The sequence below is a fragment of the Solanum dulcamara genome, chromosome 4 (genome assembly GCF_947179165.1).
Source record: "Solanum dulcamara chromosome 4, daSolDulc1.2, whole genome shotgun sequence".
In the NCBI taxonomy this organism is placed as follows: domain Eukaryota; kingdom Viridiplantae; phylum Streptophyta; class Magnoliopsida; order Solanales; family Solanaceae; genus Solanum; species Solanum dulcamara.
In genome coordinates, this window is record NC_077240.1 from 7047555 (window position 1) to 7067556 (window position 20002).

At 34.6% G+C, this 20002-nt stretch overlaps 2 protein-coding genes across 3 annotated transcripts; one reads left to right on the forward strand and one right to left on the reverse strand.

Moving 5' to 3' along the window:
- The first annotated feature begins 3127 nt into the window (after positions 1–3127).
- On the forward strand, positions 3128–4793 carry LOC129884604 (uncharacterized). The gene is made up of 2 exons (XM_055958887.1): positions 3128–3790; positions 3879–4793. The coding sequence occupies exons 1-2, from the start codon at positions 3428–3430 to the stop codon at positions 4485–4487; spliced, it is 972 nt and encodes a 323-aa protein (XP_055814862.1). The 5' UTR covers positions 3128–3427; the 3' UTR covers positions 4488–4793.
- Positions 4794–7613: 2820 nt separating this feature from the next.
- Positions 7614–13108, reverse strand: LOC129885852 (serine hydroxymethyltransferase 7-like). 2 transcript variants are annotated; one of them, XM_055960305.1, is made up of 5 exons: positions 13017–13108; positions 11652–12876; positions 10241–10646; positions 8328–8429; positions 7614–8240 (listed from the first exon to the last, which is right to left on the reverse strand). In XM_055960305.1, the coding sequence occupies exons 2-5, from the start codon at positions 12702–12704 to the stop codon at positions 8017–8019; spliced, it is 1785 nt and encodes a 594-aa protein (XP_055816280.1). In that variant the 5' UTR covers positions 12705–12876; positions 13017–13108; the 3' UTR covers positions 7614–8016. The 2 variants fall into 2 exon arrangements, with proteins under 2 accessions (XP_055816280.1, XP_055816279.1); XM_055960304.1 differs by having other exon boundaries at positions 11652–13092.
- Between the last annotated feature and the right edge of the window lie 6894 nt (positions 13109–20002).

The window sequence follows — 20002 nt, forward strand, 5'->3', positions numbered from 1 at the left end:
ACCAATTTTCTGTTAACTAAACAGCCGTGTACCTTATTTGAGTAGTTTTTACTAAAGAATCACTATTTTTCCATAAAAAGTTCTATTGAGTCAATTGTTTCTAGCCATAAATAGAGCTTGTGACTTATAGGTTACGAATTAATTATAAAATAATTAGTCGTTGATGTTTGTTTCACAGTAGGTTACCACCCCATTAAGAATCTACCCCGTTTTTAATTATGGAGCTATAGTTAAAATAGGAACTTTCATCATTAAGTTAAGAAAAATTAATGTGTCAAATAAATTCAATGACTGGACCAATTTTAAGGTTCCAAAGTTCCACTTCAAAAGGAAACTGTCATCAGACAGGCTAGAACAAATTTCATGTTTAATGTAACGGACATTTGTGCCTCAACTCATTAACCTAAATTATTTAAGGGGTATTATGACTTGAATTATTTTTTCATCTAATTTATGAAATATGTATAAAGTCTATAGGTTGTGTATGTTTTATATCAAATATACATATATTATAAGTATATTATTATATATACGTACACATTGATGATGTATATAATGTGAATATTTCGATCATGGTGGTAAACTAGTAGCTTTCCCTTAAATTAATAATACTAGTTTGTAGGTTATTAAGATTTGGTTCTATCCTAATGGTATCGACTTTCTTCTTCTTTCTTCTTTTTCCAGTTAGTTTGATCTTTTCTTTTGAAATGGAAATTTTTTCAATGCAGTATTTGGAACTAATATTAACTTGTACTATTACACTATTTTTATATTATTTCAAAATTGATTGACATCTTACAATAAGCCAACTAATTCCACTTGTTCCTATATCAAATAATTAGATGTTAGTTCTTTTTCTACTAATAATCGTGGTGAAGAGAATTTTCTTTCAATTTAATTAATTACAAAATGAAACTTTTTATTGACACTACTTTAACAGATATTTTTCAAAACTCTTTTGGTCCCCTCCAAATTAAAGTGTTATTCATTAACTTTGTCCACCAAAACTTGATATTTTTGCGTCCACTAATTAAGATTTGAACTTGAAACCACATCATTTTCAGTCGGCTTCATTAAGCAACATGTCGCACACTTGGTGCATTCACCATTACCCTTTAGTTGCAATTCGATTTGATTGATTTTGAGCTTCACCAATTTTCAGCATTACAAAGCTCATGTGGTGTCCAATCCTTCCCATGAAATATCTTATCATACTAAAAACTGAAAACTACCACTACCCCTTTAAAGAATTGTACGAAGTTTGCTGGAACATCCTCTCTAGGACCCCAAAAAATAACAACCTTATAGCTACCTTTTAATTAAATGGATCGATCTTGATTAAATTTCCACCCGCCTAGCTGTAATAGTTTTTAGCCATCTTCTAAGCAAAGTCAAAAGTTCAAAATCGCCAATCACACCTAGAAGGGTGAACAAAACTTAGGCTAAAAAAGTTTTCTAGGTGTGTGGATGACTATTTTTGCCCCACATTTTTGAGTGGATTTGGAAACTGGAATTCCATTTTGCAATTCCAATACAAAATGTACTAGTCCTATAAATTTTGCCAAATTTCAATGTAGGAACAAACTAAGCATGCATTCTTGAATATTTCCCCCATTTCAAAAACAAGATCCCGGCTTTTGATGATACACATCTACTATACATCATTGATGCACAAGAAAGTTTTGGGCTCTGCCAAAAGCAATAATAATACTCCATTTGATGCAGCCACTCTAGGATTAATATTCGAGATATATGGTCCAAAGGGGTTCAATTAAATAACTTTCATCGAATTATAACGTATAAATAAGATAAATTATTAAATCTATTTGATCTAAGGGATGTTGTAATAGCAAATGATCGCTCAAAAGTTGTTTTAATTCACAAGTTCGTATGACAACATTTTCTTGCATTATTTTGAATCCCCTTGATAGAACTTTTGGGCTCTATCACTAGCCACACGAGTATATATAAGAAACGTTTCTTGAATGTTGGTTTTGATATCACTTGAAAGATACAGACCTCACCAACCCAAATATATAGCCATAGGATTCAAATCTCAATTTAGAAAATGCTATAGGAAATTTTAATTCTCTGTAAAATTTGTTGGACTTGTTGGAAATTCATAAAACCCACCAACCCTTTTTCTCTTTTTAATTTGTTATGATGTTGGTGTTTTTTGGTTTTTTTTTTTTGGAGTATTGAGGGGACCCCAAGTTAATGTTAGCGGCAAGTTCGTGTATATTGAACTTAGAAGCAATATATTGCTTTTCATGAAATCTTTCCCAAAAAAGTATAATATTACTTGTAAAAGTGAAAATGAGGGGGCCAACATCTGTACATAATAATCTCAACTCCAAGACCTCATCATTAATATCTCCTTAAACCTCCCCATCATACAGCTAAATAAATTATCAAAAGAATAATTATCAATTAAATTAAATGGAGAAAAAGGTGAAAGAGAAAAAGAAGCACTCAATTCCAAGATTGAACCAAATCAAAATTGAAGGATGAGAAGAAAGAAGAATAAGAAGTATCTCAGTCAAAGTAGTCAAACTTTTACAGCCCAAGAAAACAAAATCTAGGGCCTCATAGAATAAAGAGCTACTATAATATATATATTCAAGAAGACAACAAATAATAAGTGTGTCTCATACCCAAACAAAATTGACGATATAGATTTCATTTCTTCATACAAGCCTATATCATGTCATCAACATATTAACTCCACCTATGTGAGTTTATTTAGATTGTCCATAGTGGCGAAATCAAAAATTTAATTTTATAAGTTATAATTTAAAATGATGACAAATTTAATATTTGATCATATTATATGAATTTCTCAACTCAGATATACTGTTGAGCAAAACCTAATAGGTTCACTAGAAGCTGTATTCGGGCTTCTAGCTTCGCCTTTGATTGTCGTCGGAGGAGGATTGTGATAGACTGACAACCAGCGTAAAACTTGTCAGTTTGCAATGAGTACTCATATTTAATAATTAAAAAACAATAAAGATTTCTCCCTAATTATCATTTTATGTGCAGACCCACTTTTTGATTCTTGATTCTTGAAAGGTCCTGCAGACTAAATCTTTATGAATAGGAAAGTGTAATGCCTTAGGCCAACTCATGAACTTGTCATGTTTGCTTTTTCATTTGGACTTAGGAATTCCCCTTTTTCCCTTTGCCATTTTTCCTTTGCAGCATTTCTCTGCTTCCTTTAAATAATGAATACGGCAGATTCTCCAATCATCTCCTCCACTCTGTAGGAAACACACATAATTGCTCCCAACAACCAAATCCTTTTCACTATATAGACTCCTCCAATTTCACTTCTTCAATATATTTCACTTCCAATAGATAAAAATAAATAAATATATTCATCACCTTTTCTTCTCTTCTAACTTCTTCTTTTTTCAAAAAAATCTTCATGATGAGTCATTCTTCATCTACAACTTCTGTTAATGGATTCTACAACTTCCTAACTAGAGGACTTGACAATCTTGATCATTTGTTCTTATCTCAAAACTTCATGTCTTTCCATGTTCTACAACATGTTTTGTCATGTCTCAGGTCTTTTCATTCCCAATTGACATTATTAGTCCAAAAGTTACATTTGCCTGTTGGAGAAAAATGGCTTGATGAGTACATGGATGAAAGTTCAAGACTTTGGGAAGCTTGCCATGTTCTCAAATCAGCAGTCACAAGCATGGAGAATTATTACACTGCTGGTGCCAATTTTGCTTCTTCTCTTGATGATCACCACATTTTAAATCCCCTGCTTTCCCGCCAGGTTCTATATCTATATCGAAAATTGTTATGTTTTTTGTTTCCGCGTAAAGTTGTAATCTTTTTTTTAACTAATTTCTTCTTGATCACAGGTTATTCGAGCGATAAATCGTTGTCAGAGAGAAATAGTAGCACTTGAAGAAGAAAACAAGAGCTTAATGGAAACAAGAATGCAAGATTTATCATTGAACTTCGATGAAAATGTTTTGATAGGATCAAAATTCAATGGATTTAGTGGCTTCAGAGGAGTGCTTTATGCAATGAAGAATGTTAGTTCGTTGCTTTTGGTCATTTTGCTAAGTGGACTAGTATATTGTTGGCCACAAACAAGTTTTTACCAAAGTGTTAGTCATGAAGGGAACATGGTTTTTGGTTCATCTTTTATGGTTTCAACTTCAAGATTGCATCAAAGAGTTGCAGCAGAGGTGAATCAGGCTGAAGGACAACTGCCTGGGATCCTACTTTTCGAGTATCGAAGAGCAAGAGTAGCTATGGTTGAGCTGAAAATTGAACTAGAAAGAGCCAAAGAATGTGGATTAGTATTGTCACAAGTTGACATCCATGATAAGATTGAAAATTTGAAAGATTGCTTTGGAATGTTGAAATGTGGGGCAGAAAGCATCATTGGCCAACTTGATGACTTCTTTGATGAAATAGTTGAAGGAAGAAAGAAACTTTTGGACTTGTGCACTCATAGGTAATTTAAAGACACAAAGGGAAAAATATGTGTGCAACCATAGCCTTAGGAGATGGTAGAATTGTAACAATAACTTAAGTGGGGTAGTTTTTCCTCCTCTTTTTTTTCTTTTTTAGATCTTAAAATGTCAAAAAAAAATCCTATTTTGCAGCTAAGTTTAGTCTTGGAAAAAAAACTTTAGCAGGAAGTTTTCTCTGTCAAGTAATGAATGAATATTATCCTCAAGGAAAAAAAAACAGAATGTGATTCTTCCTTTGAATAAAAGTAACATTATAAACAAGAAGAATATGTTGGATAAAGATAGCTTCAATGATAAATAAAAAGAATTATAAAAAAAAAATCCACTCAAAATGTAGATTCTTCTCTTTATCGTCAATATAACTGCATCAAAGATAAGAATTGTCTGTTCTTGTTATACTGACAAATGCCAGCAGTCAGTCACTTCAGTGGGAATAACATAAGAAGATTGATAAGAATCACTATTATCATATATATATAATACTCACTTTTATTGTATATAAATGCTGTTCATTCTACCAACATATTTAATCACTTCTAGAATAGTATATAGTTTCTATTTATTTAACTCCCATATACCCCATACATAAATGTAATATCACCTATGACCTGTTACATGTCCTTACACTTTTAGCAATTGTGTTACTATGGTTAGACCTCCCTTGAGTTGGTCGTATTCTACTATCAATGATTGATCTAGAATTTAAACTTGACGTATTTTGAGTACCGAGAACATATTATACTTCTAAAATTATGAGTTTAGAATATAATACTTATTAGTTAAAATCTCTATGTCATGTATAGAGAATATTAGGTTTGGTTGAATCTTTAATAAGCTCCGTCCTCCTCTATCTACAACTTTGTTAATTATTTTACCATTAGATTCAAAAATGTCCTCTCTCCTTAATTACCAAAAAAAAATGAAGGTGACCCCTCTCTCTTCTGCATCATTGATTTACAATGATGATTATGATTAAAAATTCAACTACTTAAAGGCCATTTATTCCCCAACCATACAAAGATGAAGATACATAAATGATTATCCCAACTAACATAATAAATTACTTGTTCAAAGGCAACATTTTGATGTGTTGAGGAAACATAGGAGTTGAAAGAATAATTTAATACACTATGTTAGTAGGTGTTGCCTTTACAAAAAAAAAATGAATTTTTATAATAGACAGGTTAGCTATGTTTAGGTTTACTGAAATTGGAAGATGCCTCTTCTGTCAACTGGAAAAGAATGTGATACCACCTAAATAAAGTGAATAAAAAGGAATGATGCTTCCTGCCCACATGACACAACTATTTTTAGGAAAATGACACCTTCTTAATAATGTTAATAACAGAGATTAGATGCATCTTTTTAACATTGTTTGTCGGTTATAATCACAGACAACAATCCCTTTTTCTTGCAATTAAGTTTTGTCTAATTCACATTAAAACTTGATATGTTAGAACCTTGATTGATTAAGGATCTTAAAAGTAAAAAAAGCAAACTGCTAAATCTTTGATTTATTAACAGCCTAAAAGTTGATGTTGGAAAAAAAAAAGAGGTTCTTTTTAGCTTTTCTGATAAGGCAATTCAACGATTTTCTTTTTAAACAGCAGAAGCAAAAATTCAAACAGCAGAAGCAGCTCGCAAAAGGTACTTGAAAAATAGTTTTCTCATTTAGATATCGGTTCGGCAGAATCCTTTATATTTACGAAAGATTTATGGGAAGCAGGTATATAGAAAGTAACCAAAGAGTGATAATTATATCCTTGAATTCAAAATACTTAGAAAATGAAGTGGAAATTCTATTGAGAATCATTCATGAGTTGTGTTAGTAAATTACTAATCATTCAAGTTGTGAAAAAAGTGATGCAGAAGTGGGCGGAGACAGAGGAATAGAGGAAGAGAAGGATCATGAGATTCCTGGCTAGCTGCAGCATTTATTTTTTCTCAAATTGAAAAAAAGCAGTTTTTCTTTCAACTGTGGAAGCTTTTGTCCAATTCTCAGAAAAAGATATTAAGTATTTATTTATTTTTCTTATGAAAGCAAACAATGAGAAGAGTACATTGTAGCATGTGTAGTAATTGACTGTTGTTGTTGTTAGGGTCTAAAATGTCTTTGAACTATTAAAAATGGTATAAAAATGTCCTTTATTCATCTATTGGCCTAAAATGACCTTTTTTTTAACGAAAAAGGCCATGAGGGACACTTTTATACCATTTTCAATAATTCAAAGACATTTTAAGCCATTTTCGGTTGTTATAATGTTACTAATAGTATAGTATATTGTTGATCGAATAAATGATGATGAGAAGAAAACAAGCAGCTCTCTGTGGCTGCTGTCAACAGAGTCTATACTCCTAGGGGTATATTTTTTTGTATCCTACCTCTGACACGTAACCTATTCCCTGTGGCTGTGAAAATTGTGATTCTCTAGCCTTTTTCTCCTCTAATTATTATCTTCTTTTTCTTCTTTACAACTTGCAACTCAGACTTGTTCCTTTCAACTATCCAAATCATGATTCTGGTTTGCCAACTTTTCACTTCTTTTCCCAAAATCTCCAACCCCCAAGGGAGGGAAAAAGAACACCTTTCTTATCTTAAGCTGTCTTTCTTTCTGCACTTGCTCTAACCTTATTGGACAGTGTAAAGAAAGTTGCTAGACCTGGTCGAGAAGTGGTCTAATGTATTACTATTTTTAAGTCTTGGCATCTTAACTGTGCCAACTCAATTCCTAGCATTAAACCATGGCACTAGGCTACCTTGAGCAGAATGCAATCTTCCAAGTGGCAAATGAACTGAACACCTAGTAAATATTGTACTCGTTATCCACTCTTTATACAACACATTCAATATATCCTCCACTCTTTATACAACACATTCAATATATCCACAGGACACAAGTACTTCACCTAATTATAATAGAAGCGCTCTAACAGCTACAACTCAACACTTAACATGGAAGGAGAACAATCAAAAAAATATAGTATATTAACACACAAACGCTTGACTGTAAATGTAATCCATCATTTCAAAACTCCCCTTTCATTTGCCTTCGTTTCTTTGTTACTCAGATTTACGTACATCCAACCTTGTAACCTCTTCAATGAGAGAACTATGGAGTATATACAAGTTGAATATTAAAGATTATAATAATATAGGTACAACCAGGAAAAATGAGACCCAAAACGACAGTGTATCAAAACAGCTATAGAAGAATGAATCAGTTCCCCCGTGACATAACACTCTTTAATTTACCAAACCATCGACAAAAATACTGACACTGGCCATTACTCCAATTTACCATGGCAGTAGATAAGGATGCAAAACAATCCATCATGGCATATCATACGTTAATCCAGGCTTGCTAAGCTCAAGGGACACTTGAATACATCATATAAGCCTACTACTAAATCACTAACCACGAGTTGGGTGCACTGCAGTTCTCCCCATCCACAGCAAAGGTTGGTCAACGAATAAAGAAAGAATTCCTCCACAAGAACTAGATTTCCGGCTAGATTATACTTCAAACCCAGGCATTGCAAACAGGGACGCAAAATTTTCAACACGTGTTCGTAACTCAATAACATCTGTATTTTTCTCAAGGCCCTTCAGAAAAGCCTTAGCGAGCTTTCCATGTTCTCTCTGTATTGAATTTGTAATTTGTGCTGCCTTGAGGAGGAAATCTGCCATCGTTTCAAAATCATTCTCTATACAGCCTCGTGATGTCATAGCAGGGGTCCCTGCAGTCAGAACACGAAAAATTGATTACGCAAACAGCTTTTCAACTCCTAAAATTTGATATATGTGCCTCCATATCCAAAACTTACCTATCCTCACACCTCCGGGGGTAATACTTCCATTATCATCAAAGACCATTACTTTGTTGAGAGTGATGTGACACAACTCGCAAACCTTCTCAAAATTCTTACCTGCAACATAGAAGTACAAAGATCAACACTAATACATTCAAAACCAGTGAAGCAAGTTAGCAACTACAATTCTAATCATATTGAATTAGAAGCATCCTGTCCCAGAATCAGTAAGCAAGAGAATTAGCACGGGATGATCAGATTATTTTGAAGTGTACAAGTAAGCTAATCAATGCATATAACATCAAAGTTGAGCACGTGTTGTTAAGGGCCTGATTCTAGGCACATTGTGTCACTTATGAGCTGTCCTTAAAGAGAATACCATCAAACAAATAACTATAGATGGCATGATATATTAATTGTCAAGAAATTCTAGGGTTGGACATATTAATAATTGGGAATAACAAATTAGAAATTTTACAACACAAGTGAAGTCACCAATATGAATTTGACAATAACTTACAAATCAGAAATTCAACATTATTTTTAACTTGATTGGCATGATATTTCTTTTCATATTACACTGCCTTCACAAAAGCTCGTTTTTTTAATTTCACATTGATACACAAGGAGCCTTTTAACCTTTTCGCCTTTGATAATATTGAGTTGGGCTGTGTTATGCTAGGAGTTAACTCTCCTTGAATATCCACATCACAGGCATTCAACAATACTAAATGCTTTTTTTCTACGTAAAAATACTACTTTCAGACAGTGATTTGCAACTATGTCAGGACTTCACACTCTGGAAAACACACCTCACATACCATTTAACAATTGTATATGCTTTTTCATGTCAAAAGTACATTTGCTAAGATTATAAATATTTTTGTAATAACAATTATAAGCTAAAATTACAACTATTTATTTTTTGCACATTGGTGTCCATGATCCTTATCATGCTATTGTCATGTTAACTGCAACCAACTTTACCCTCAAAATTAAAGTACATGTCTTCATGTTCTGTTCACAATGCCAGAGACAAGACAAAGTCAGTAGTAAGGAATGCACAAAAGCAAATCCGGTGCCTCCCACATGATCTCCATTTCTTAACAAACACACACTTTTGACTGTTCTTTTAGTGATCAACTAAAACTTAAACAGGACATTCAATTGAGAGGGACGGAATCAATATATGACAAGCAGCCAAAACATCTCAGGCACCACAAGTAAGATTTGGGTGGATTAATTGCCTCCCGACAATCTTGCAAAAGCAGCAAAGCAGATCAGACTTTTACAGAAATCTAGAGACCAAACCTAATGAGATATACTGGCGATGTTGGATGAATGTTGATCCCAAGGTCATATAATATACTAACTTCATCGAAGAAGAAATTTACAATTCAATTCAATCAATTCAGTAGCAGAATCGATAAAGAAACCAAGTCAGAAACCAGTGCTAGAGGAATTGACAGCAAAATGAGAGGAACAAAACATGAACGAAGAAGAGAATGCAGTTCATTTACCTCACTAGGATGAAAAGAAGAAGAGATGAATAAAATTTTTTTTTGATGAAGAAGAGGAAGAGACGAATGATAACCCAGTGCCTATGACAAAAAATGTCAAATGCCTTGCAAAGACAGACTGTTTTTTTATTTTTGTTCTCAGCAGTATCTTAGTTGACTGTAATGTAATCGAACAGTCACAAAGCAGGCATATAGCTAACCTACTAGGCTTAGTTGAACTCCACTGACCCTTAATTTTCCAATTCGTTCTTAAAAGAAATATTCAAATAGGTGGGGAGAAAGGAAATGATGGTATAAGCCACAAGAAAGAAGCAGACTTCATGAATAAATTTCACCAGAGACAAATGACATAACTCAATGAACAAAATAAGACTGTGGCAATAGGTATAATAGAAAAGATTTAGAAACCTGTTAACCCAAGATTTCTTAGATCCCACAATATCATGTGATTGTCAGTCCCTCCAGTAACTAGTCTGCAGTTTCTTCTCAATAAAGCAGCTGCCAACGCCTGAGCGTTTCTCTTAACTTGTTGCATATAAGCCTTGTATTCAGGAGTAGCCACTTGCTTCAGTGCTATGGCAAGGGCAGCAATGTGATTGTTGTGTGGCCCTCCTTGCAGTGCAGGAAAAACAGCAAAGTTTATCTTTTCCTCGAAATCATACTTATCACTGCCATCACCTTGATTCAAGAGCAGACCTCTCTTTCTTGGCTTTGAACCTTTCCTATAAAAGATAATACCTCCCCTAGGACCTCGAAGACTTTTGTGAGTTGTTGAGGTAACTATATCACAATAATCAAACGGACTCGCGCATTCCTGCAGCAAAAACCGTGCCACAGATTAGCAAGCTCACTGATTACAAATGCAATAAAAGGATAAATTACAAATCAACTCTGACAGGATTAGAGAGGAAATAATTCATAAAACAAATAGCAGGCAGATGCTTAAGGAATGAGCTGACACCAAAACATTTACTCATGAAGCATGATTGACAAAGGGTGACATGTCTAACAGATTCCCGCAATACTCCCCTTAGACATCCTATCATTCCAGTTAAAAACTATACCAAACTGTAAAAGCTTTTATTTCTCCAAAAAGTCAAATATAATATTCTCAACCCTTCATCAAAAATATATATACAATATTCTAACAAAGGGAACTCAGGACCAAACTCAAATAAAAATCAGCTAACCTTTTTACACTAACTCCCTTCAGATAAAGTGGTAACAAATTCGAAGATGAATGGCCGTAACAAGTAAGGATAATTATAGCTCAGTTACTTTACTTGGAGACCCAACACCAATACCCCAAGGGTATATTCACACATGTGCGCGCACACACACACCACAAAATAAAAAACATAAATTCAATGGCATATAGCAGCATACTGAAATCAACAAGAAAGGCATTATCTTAAGAGCTCAATTGAGTTGCACGAACTAATCATGAATCGAAAAAGGCGAGATTTTTTCAATCAGATAACTTACACATTACGCAAGCAATGCCCAATAAAGGTACCATAAGGGCAACTTGCTGAAGTAAGCTGGCTGCTTTTTTTTTGAAGAGGTATATATGAATCAGTAAGCTCTAGTTAATTGGCCTAATTAAAATAGCTAGAATCCAAAGGCTTCTATACGTGGAAGGAACTGGACTGAAGCAAATGTGTTATTGGGCTGATCCTTCTTGCTTTAAAACAAAACATAAGCAGTAAGCACTCAAGCCATTAAGAAGAAAATTAAACCGACGCATGAATGAAATGAAATGAGCATAGGATCTGGGCCTGTGAACGTTACTAAAAATAATCAGACAGCCTGAAATTACCTTTGCAGCAATGAGACCACTAATTTGTGCCATATCGCACAACAAAACTGCACCACATTTGTCAGCAATCTGTCTAAACTTTACATAATCCCATTCCCTGGGATACGAACTCCCCCCACATATAAGTATCTTGGGACGGAAATCAAGAGCCCTTTCCTCAAGCTTATCAAAATCTACATACCCAGTTTGGGGGTCAACCTTGTAAGACAGAGACTCAAAGAAAATTGAAGCCCCTGAAACTCTCCTTCCATTAGGAAGATAATATCCATGACTTGTGTTTCCACCAGATGGTGTATCCAATCCCATTATCCGATCACCAGGCAGTAATAACCCAGTATAAACTGCAAAGTTTGCTGAAGTACATGAATATGGTTGCACATTCACACCCCAATTCTCCGGGTCAAGTCCAAAAGCAGTTAATGCACGCTTACAACATAATGTCTCAATTTCATCTATAAACTGATTGCCACCATAATACCTTGCCCCTGGTGAACCTTCAGAATACTTGTTCGTCAAATGGCTCCCTAATGCCTCCATCACAGCCTTGCATACAAAATTTTCAGAAGCAATCAGTTCAATCCCTTTGTACTGCCTCTGCTTCTCCTTCTCCATAATCTCAAATATATCCGGGTCAGCTACCTGTAAACCCTGATTACCCCAAGCCCTAACCGCATTTCTTCGCGATTCAAGCCCTAGCAAATTCTCATTAGAACTCGTAACCCTAAAACTCTTCGAAGAGGAAGAAGACGAAGTCGCATCAGTATCTCTCTTCCGCTTAATACACATGGAATGCCCTAAAATTCGAAACTCTTCAACGTCCCTCTCCTCATCCGCTCCCTCTCCCCCTTCCTTCCCGTTCTCCTTCGTTTGTTTATCCATCAGTTGAAGTGGAACCGGCGTAACCTGGTACGATTGGTCCTTAACCCTAGAATCGATCTGAAAAGCAATCGAATCATCAGCAATATGGGACCGATTAGGTGCGCTCATCACCGGCGAAGCGTGAGTAATAAACCCTAACGACAGGTTACTCGATTGAGATTGACTCAAATCCATCACAATTGGTCAAAAACAAATCAACACTCCGACAATTCTCAAATGAAAACAAAGATATAACTCTAACCCGTCGGATTAAGTACAGGAACAACAGTAACAAGAGCAGAAACAGCGGCGGAAACAGACGTCGGAGTAGCAGTTCCGGTAGAATCGCATCGTCCAGATGAAAGTCCTGAAAGGAAAAAAAAAACTATAGTTTACAGATTTTTGTTGGTATGTGAATGATATTTGTGAGAGAAGGAGAGAAGGAAATTAAACGAAATGCATGGGGGTAAACTTTGACGAAGACGGGAAAAATTCGAGGGGATGTACCTGGACGACTTTGCTCCTGTGATTACGGTGACCAGCCTGTTGATTTAACCAAATCCTTCACCTTCCGGTTTTGCTTTGTGTGCAATAATGACTCCCAAGAAATGGAATGTAGACCATTATCGACAACAGATTCGTTTGGGCCTCCTTTCAGGTTTTATATGGGCCGGATTGTGAGCCTTATAAAGAAGAAGTTGGGCAAACTGCCCATTTTAGGCGAAAATGAAAATCACCCCATATATTATATTATTAAACATATTCATATGTGTTGTATATTGGATGTTGTTGTCCAAGTGGGACCCACTTTAAGTGGCCAAGTTGCCCGCTTGGTCTTCTTTCTCTCCTACTTGCTACCTATTTCTCTTATGTATATGTCATCTCTAGCATTAAGAGATGGAGTATAGAAACAGAAATACATACTGCAATCATTCTCTCTTTTGTTCTCTTTTATTTTCCTTACTCTCTCCGTTTAATTAATTGTTAAGGTAGTATATTCATAATATGTTATTACCACGAGGCTCCGGCTATTTTTTTTCAAGGTAACAAAAAGCGAAGAATATGGATATGCCTCAAATTTTGTTTGGATCAATGATCAATCACGAGAATATTTGTGTAATTGATAGTGGAACAACTCATGCTATATTTAAAGATGAGAAATATTTTTCTAACTTGCTAAAAAAAAAGCAAATGTTATTACAATTTCTGGTAATTCAAAAATGATAGAAGGCTCCGGAAGAGCTACTATAATTATGCCTAAGGGGACAAAAAATTGTTATAGAAGATGCACTATTCTCTTCTAAATCCCAAGAAACTTGTTAAGTTTTAAAGATATCCGCAAAAATAGATATCATGTTGAGACACTAAATGAAATGAATATTGAATATCTTGGTATAACCAAGAATGTCTCAGGCCAGAAATATATTTTGGAAAAATTACCAACTTTGTCCTCCAGCCATATTATGCAAAAATTAGTGCAATTGAAGCACATATGATCATAAACCAAAAGTTTACTGATCCAAATACATTTGTGTTATAGCATGATCGAATAGGTCATCTTGGATCAATAATGATGAGACAAATTCTTGAAAATTCAACGGGACATCCATTAAAGAACCAGAAGATTCTTACAAATGATGAATTTTCATGTGTTGCTTGTTATCAAGGCAAATTAATTGCCAGACCATCGACCCTGAAGGTTGGCATCGAATCCCCTGGCTTTTTAGAGCATATACATGGAGATATATGTGGATCTTTTCATCCACCTAGTGGATTGTTTAAATATTTTATGGTCCTAATAGATACATCATCTAGATGATCTCATGGTGCCTGTTATCATCTCGCAACCTGGCGTTTGCAAAGCTGTTTGCACAAATAATAAGATTGACAGTGCAATTCTCAGATTATCTAATTAAGGTCATTCACTTTGATAATACTGGAGAATTTACATCCCAAGCTTTTGATGATAATTGCTTATCAATTGGGATAAAAATTGAACATCCTGTGGCTCATGTTTATACTCAAAATGGCCTTGCAGAATCATTTATTAAGCGCCTACAATTGATAGCAAGACCTCTACTAATAAAAAACAAAATTATCAATTACTGTTTGGGGTCATGCTATCTTACAAGCAGCAACACTTGTACGTCTCAGACCGACACATTATAATAAATATTTTCCGTCACAATTAGTATTTGGACATGAGCCAAATATAGCCCGCCTAAGAGTTTTTGGTTGTGCGGTATACGTGCCTATATGTAACACCCCAATTTATTTCTAAGAATTATTTATTTGTTTTTTTAGTTATGTTTTTGGATGATCTGACTTTAGGACATAACCCTATCAAAATTTGAAAATTTGGGAAAACCCATAAAATGAAAGTTGTAGATAATTGAAATATCTTTCCAACCATAGGTCATGGTCTTATATATGACATCGGAATAAAAAGTTATGGACATTATAAGGCAGAAGGGTCAAGATGGGCAGAAAGTTTGGCCCAACCCGATTCCAAGTCGGGTCAGCCCATATTTCTTACCATGTAAGAGATAAGTTCAGCCTTATCTCTTTCCTTTCATTCAATATACTTCCAGAACACCATATATATATATATATATATATATATATATATATATAGAGAGAGAGAGAGAGAGAGAATTAAAAGCCATTTTTGACCCAAATTCGAGTCCCGATTTCCGAAGCTCGTGAAGAGAAAAATGTTGCACATTGCGTTGTCTTCATTTTGAGCTAAAAATCAAAGAATAAGGAGTGTATTAAGGTGGTTGACTTATACTCAAGGTAAGATTTAGGTGTTGTTTTTCCTTATTATCAAGCTTGTTTAGAGATTTAACGGATTAGCACGGAGAAAATAGTGTTATAAACTTGTTTGTTGCTTTGTTGGAATTTATTGATTAGGGGATGTTTTGGTTAGATTAAATGGGTGGAATTAGTTAAGTTATGAAGTAGAATGATTGTTGATATTGTTGTTGATGTTCTTGATAAGTTGTTGTCGAAATTGGGGGAATAAACTTTGCTTGCAAACCCGTTTTTGGTTGGGACTGCTGTTAGTAATTGTAGTATAACTCCTTGTGTAAAACTTAGTTTTGAGTGATTCAAGATGTTTTGGAAAGCTATTTCATAGGGCTATAACTTTTATTTAGGATCCAAAATCCAGTTTTGCTTTTATTGACTCGAAAAAGGGTGATGAAGTACAGGGGAGGTGCTGCCCAGATTTTGGTCTAAAAATCCTACATGGACTGCTGTGGGTATTTTGAGCATACTTGTTGTACATAATTGCTGTAGGGGTGATTCAAAGTTTTATATGACCCTAAGACATATATCTATAACTTTCTTTGAGGACACAAAGCCTAATTCTCCCATTTACCCCTTCGAAACTGAGCAGCAATACAAGACAGTAGTGCTGCCCAGAATTTCCGTTTTGATACTTTGGGTTGATTTTCAGTGATTTTATGTTTAGTTTCGATATGCTGGAACTTTTAAACTTAAGTAGATATTTGATTGTGTATTTAAGGTGTATATTCTCTTATACAAGCTAAGAGAAACTGTTTGACGAAGTGGATTTTGGTTGATCTATGACATAGAGAAATTGAACTCCTCGAGTAGTGGTAGAACTTGTTGTGTGCTAAAACGCCAAGGTTCGTGTATAAACTTGAACTTGAAATATTTTATTTTTCTGAAATTTGAAGTATTTTATTGGGTTGTTTCCTTACTCCTTGTTTTGTATTTTGGTATGACTATTATCTCAAGTATTGCAAAACTTTCGTTGAATCGCCCACTTGTACGAATTGCTTGATCATTTTGCATTCTTGTTGGGAATTTGTCCTTCTTGTTACGGTGACTTGTCATCGATATTGGCATGCCTCTCGATTCAGATCTTGCCCATCTTGACTTTGGATTTACATTTCGTCTTGACGATGGATTTTCGTCCATTTTTTAGTACGAGTGAAAAGCCACTTTCAACATGGTCTTTGATCTTCTTGATATTGGGTGACGACCCTTCTTGATATGGACACTTCTTGATTTCGGGGCTTCGGTCCGTCTTGATATTGATTGTGCTTAGTGTGAAGGCATGACGTACATATAGGGTGAAATTGATTATTTGACTACTCTTTTGAATTGAATTATAAGCATCCTTGGTACTTAAGCCTTTGAATATTAGTATTGATATTTTGAAACTCTCCAAGATTTGTATTCGATACTTGATATACTTGTTCACTTGGACTTAATGCTACCTTATTGAACCGCTTATGATGAAAAAGGAAATTTGAGAATTTTTAATGGCTCTAAGTCCAAAGGTTATACACCACTAAGTTTTATGCTTAGCGATAGTTGTTTTCTATCGTAGGTGATGTGCGAGACGGGATATGAAGATGGCCATGTGGAGTAGACTTTTTGAGAGCTCTTTTGAAGATCACATATGCATATACATCTAGTTTTTGTATATTATTTTGGGGACTTGTACATGATACATGTGTGGCACTTACGTACGAAATTTTGAAGGCTTGTAACTTGAACCAAGTGACTAATTTTGTTATTTTAGAGTGTGCTTTTAACTCAAGTTATGCAATGTACTAGGTTATATTTTGACTTGTCATTATGCACGAAGGAAGATAATATTTTTGTGATAATTACTTATTTGAAGTTTTGTGTATTTATGGACCTGCAGTATTGTTGAATTGGAAATCATTTTTTTAAAAATAAAACTCCTATATCGTATTTCAATAAGTTTTTTTTTTAGGATAAAAAAAATAGTAATAATTAGTTTTTGTTTCGTAAGTGGTATTCTCCTAAAAGGGGATGCTACACTATATCACCACCACAATGTATAAAGATGGGCCATCAATGAAGGTTGGACATCTATGTTGGGTTTGACTCACCTTCCATAATTTGATACCTTGAACCGTTGACTGGAGACTTATTCACTGCTCGATTTGTAGATTGTCGATTTGATGAAACAATTTTCCCGTCACTAGGGCGAGACAAAAAGGAACCCGAACCCGGAAAAGAAAAAGAAATTGCGTGAAAAATTTCATCACTATCTCATTTTGATCCACGTACCCGTACATGTAAGCAAGAGGTCTAGAAGATCATCCACTTACAGAAAATAGCAAATTAAATGCCAGATCCATTTACTGATTTGCAACGAATAACTAAGTCACATATTTCTGCAGTGAATATATCCGAATTGATGTCCCAAAATGACCATCTACTAGTATCATAGCTTTTGAATCTCAAACACGTCTGAAGCGTGGTAGACCATTGGGATCAAATGATAAAAATCATAGAAGGAGAAATATGAGAAATAATAAAGATGATACTACAAAAGAACCTCCTGAAGAAGGTCAACATTTGAGTGATCCTGATATTCCTGAAGAAATTAGTGAACCCGAGATTCAAGTGAATGAAGAACTTTCAATAAGTTCTTCCGATAATGAGATAAATTTAGATTGATATAAAATTACGGTTGATAATGTTTTTTGCATAAATTTTGCACTTAACCTCATGCAAGATAGTGAAAGTCTTGAGCCTAAATCTGTCGAAAAATGTCGATGAAGATGTGATTGGCCAGAATGGCGAAAGGCAATTCAATCAGAATTAGACTCACTTGCTAAACGTGAGGTTTTTGAACCTGTAGTCCAAACCCCTAAAGGTATAAAACCAGTTGGCTACAAATGGGTTTTTGTGCGAAAACGAAATAAGAGAAATGAAATTGTAAGATACAAGGCACGCCTTGTTGCACAAGGATTCTCTCAGAGACCCGGAGTCAACTATGAAGAAATATATTCACCTGTTATGGATGGAATAACTTTTCAATATCTCATCAGTTTAGCTGTACATAAAAATCTTGAAATACATCTAATGGATGTAGTTACAGCTTACCTTTATGGTTCACTTGATAATGACACTTACATGCAAATTTCAGAAGGATTAAAATTGCCTGAAGCATGTAAAAATTCTCGGAAAATATACTCAATAAAACTGCAAAGATCATTATATGGTCTAAAACAATCAGGGCGCATGTGGTATAATCGCCTAAGTGAGTGTTTAATAAATGAAAGTTATATTAATGATGTTATTTGTCCATGTGTTTTTATTAAGAAAACGAAATTATAGTTTGTTATACTCACCGTTTATTTTGATGACATAAATCTCATTGGAACCCCTGAAGAGATCCAAAAAGCGATTGAGTATCTAAAGAAGGAATTTGAGATGAAAGACCTTGGAAAGACAAACCTTTGTCCAGGTTGCAAATTGAACATTTAGCAGACGGGGTTTTTGTCCACCAATCTCCCTACACTGAGAAACTCTTACAAAGATTTTACATGGACAAAGTACATCCATTAAGTACTCCAATAATTGTTCGATCACTTGAAATGGAAAAAGATCTATTTCGACCTCCAGAAGAGTATGAAGAAATTCCTTGTCCTGAAGTACCATTTCTCAGTGCTATTAGTGTACTTATGTACCTTGCTAATGCAACCAGGCCTGATATAACATTCTCTGTTAATTTGCTGGCAAGGTATAATTCATCTCCAACTCGAAGGCATTGAAACGGTATCAAATATATTTTGCGATACCTAAAGGGTACTATTGATATGGGTTTATTTTATACTAACAAAGGTTGCGCAGACCTTATTGGTTATGGAGATGCAGGTTATTTATCAGAACCACATAAAGCTCGATCTCAGACAGGCTATTTATTTACACACGGAGGAACTGCTATATCATGGCGATCTATAAAGCAGTTTATTGTTGCTATTTCTTCAAATTTTGCTAAAATAATAGCAATTCATGAAGCAAGTAGAGAATGTGTGTGGTTGAGATCGATGATACAGTTCATCAAAAAAAGACGCGGTCTGTAAAATGATGTTAAAGCACCTATAATTATATTTGAAGACAATGTCGCGTGCATAGCTCAATTGAAAGATGGTTTCATAAAAGGAGATCGAACGAAATATATTTCACCAAAATTATTCTTCACACATGATCTACAGAAGAATTGTGATATTGATGTACAACAAGTTCGTTCGAGTGATAATCTTGCAGATTTATTCACAAAGGCATTACCAACATCAACTTTTGAGAAGCTGAGATATAAGATTGAAATGCGTCGTCTCGAGAATATCAAATGAAGTTTTCATCAGGGAGAGTAAAATACGCGCTGCACTATTTTTCCCTTAATCATGGTTTTGTCCCACTGAATTTTCCAAGTAAGATTTTTAATGAGGCAGCAATCAAGGCGTATTAGCAGATGTGTGTACTCCTTTTCCTTCATTAGGCCTTTTTCCACTGAATTTTTTTTAATAAGGTTTTAACGAGGCACAACATCTATAGATGTTCAGGATAAATATATATATTATCCTTTATAGAGTTTTTTTAGAAGACCTATTATACATAGATATTCAAGGGAAAGTGTTGTATATTAGATGTTATTGTCCAAGTGGGGCCCATTTTTAAGTGGGCAAGTTGCCCAC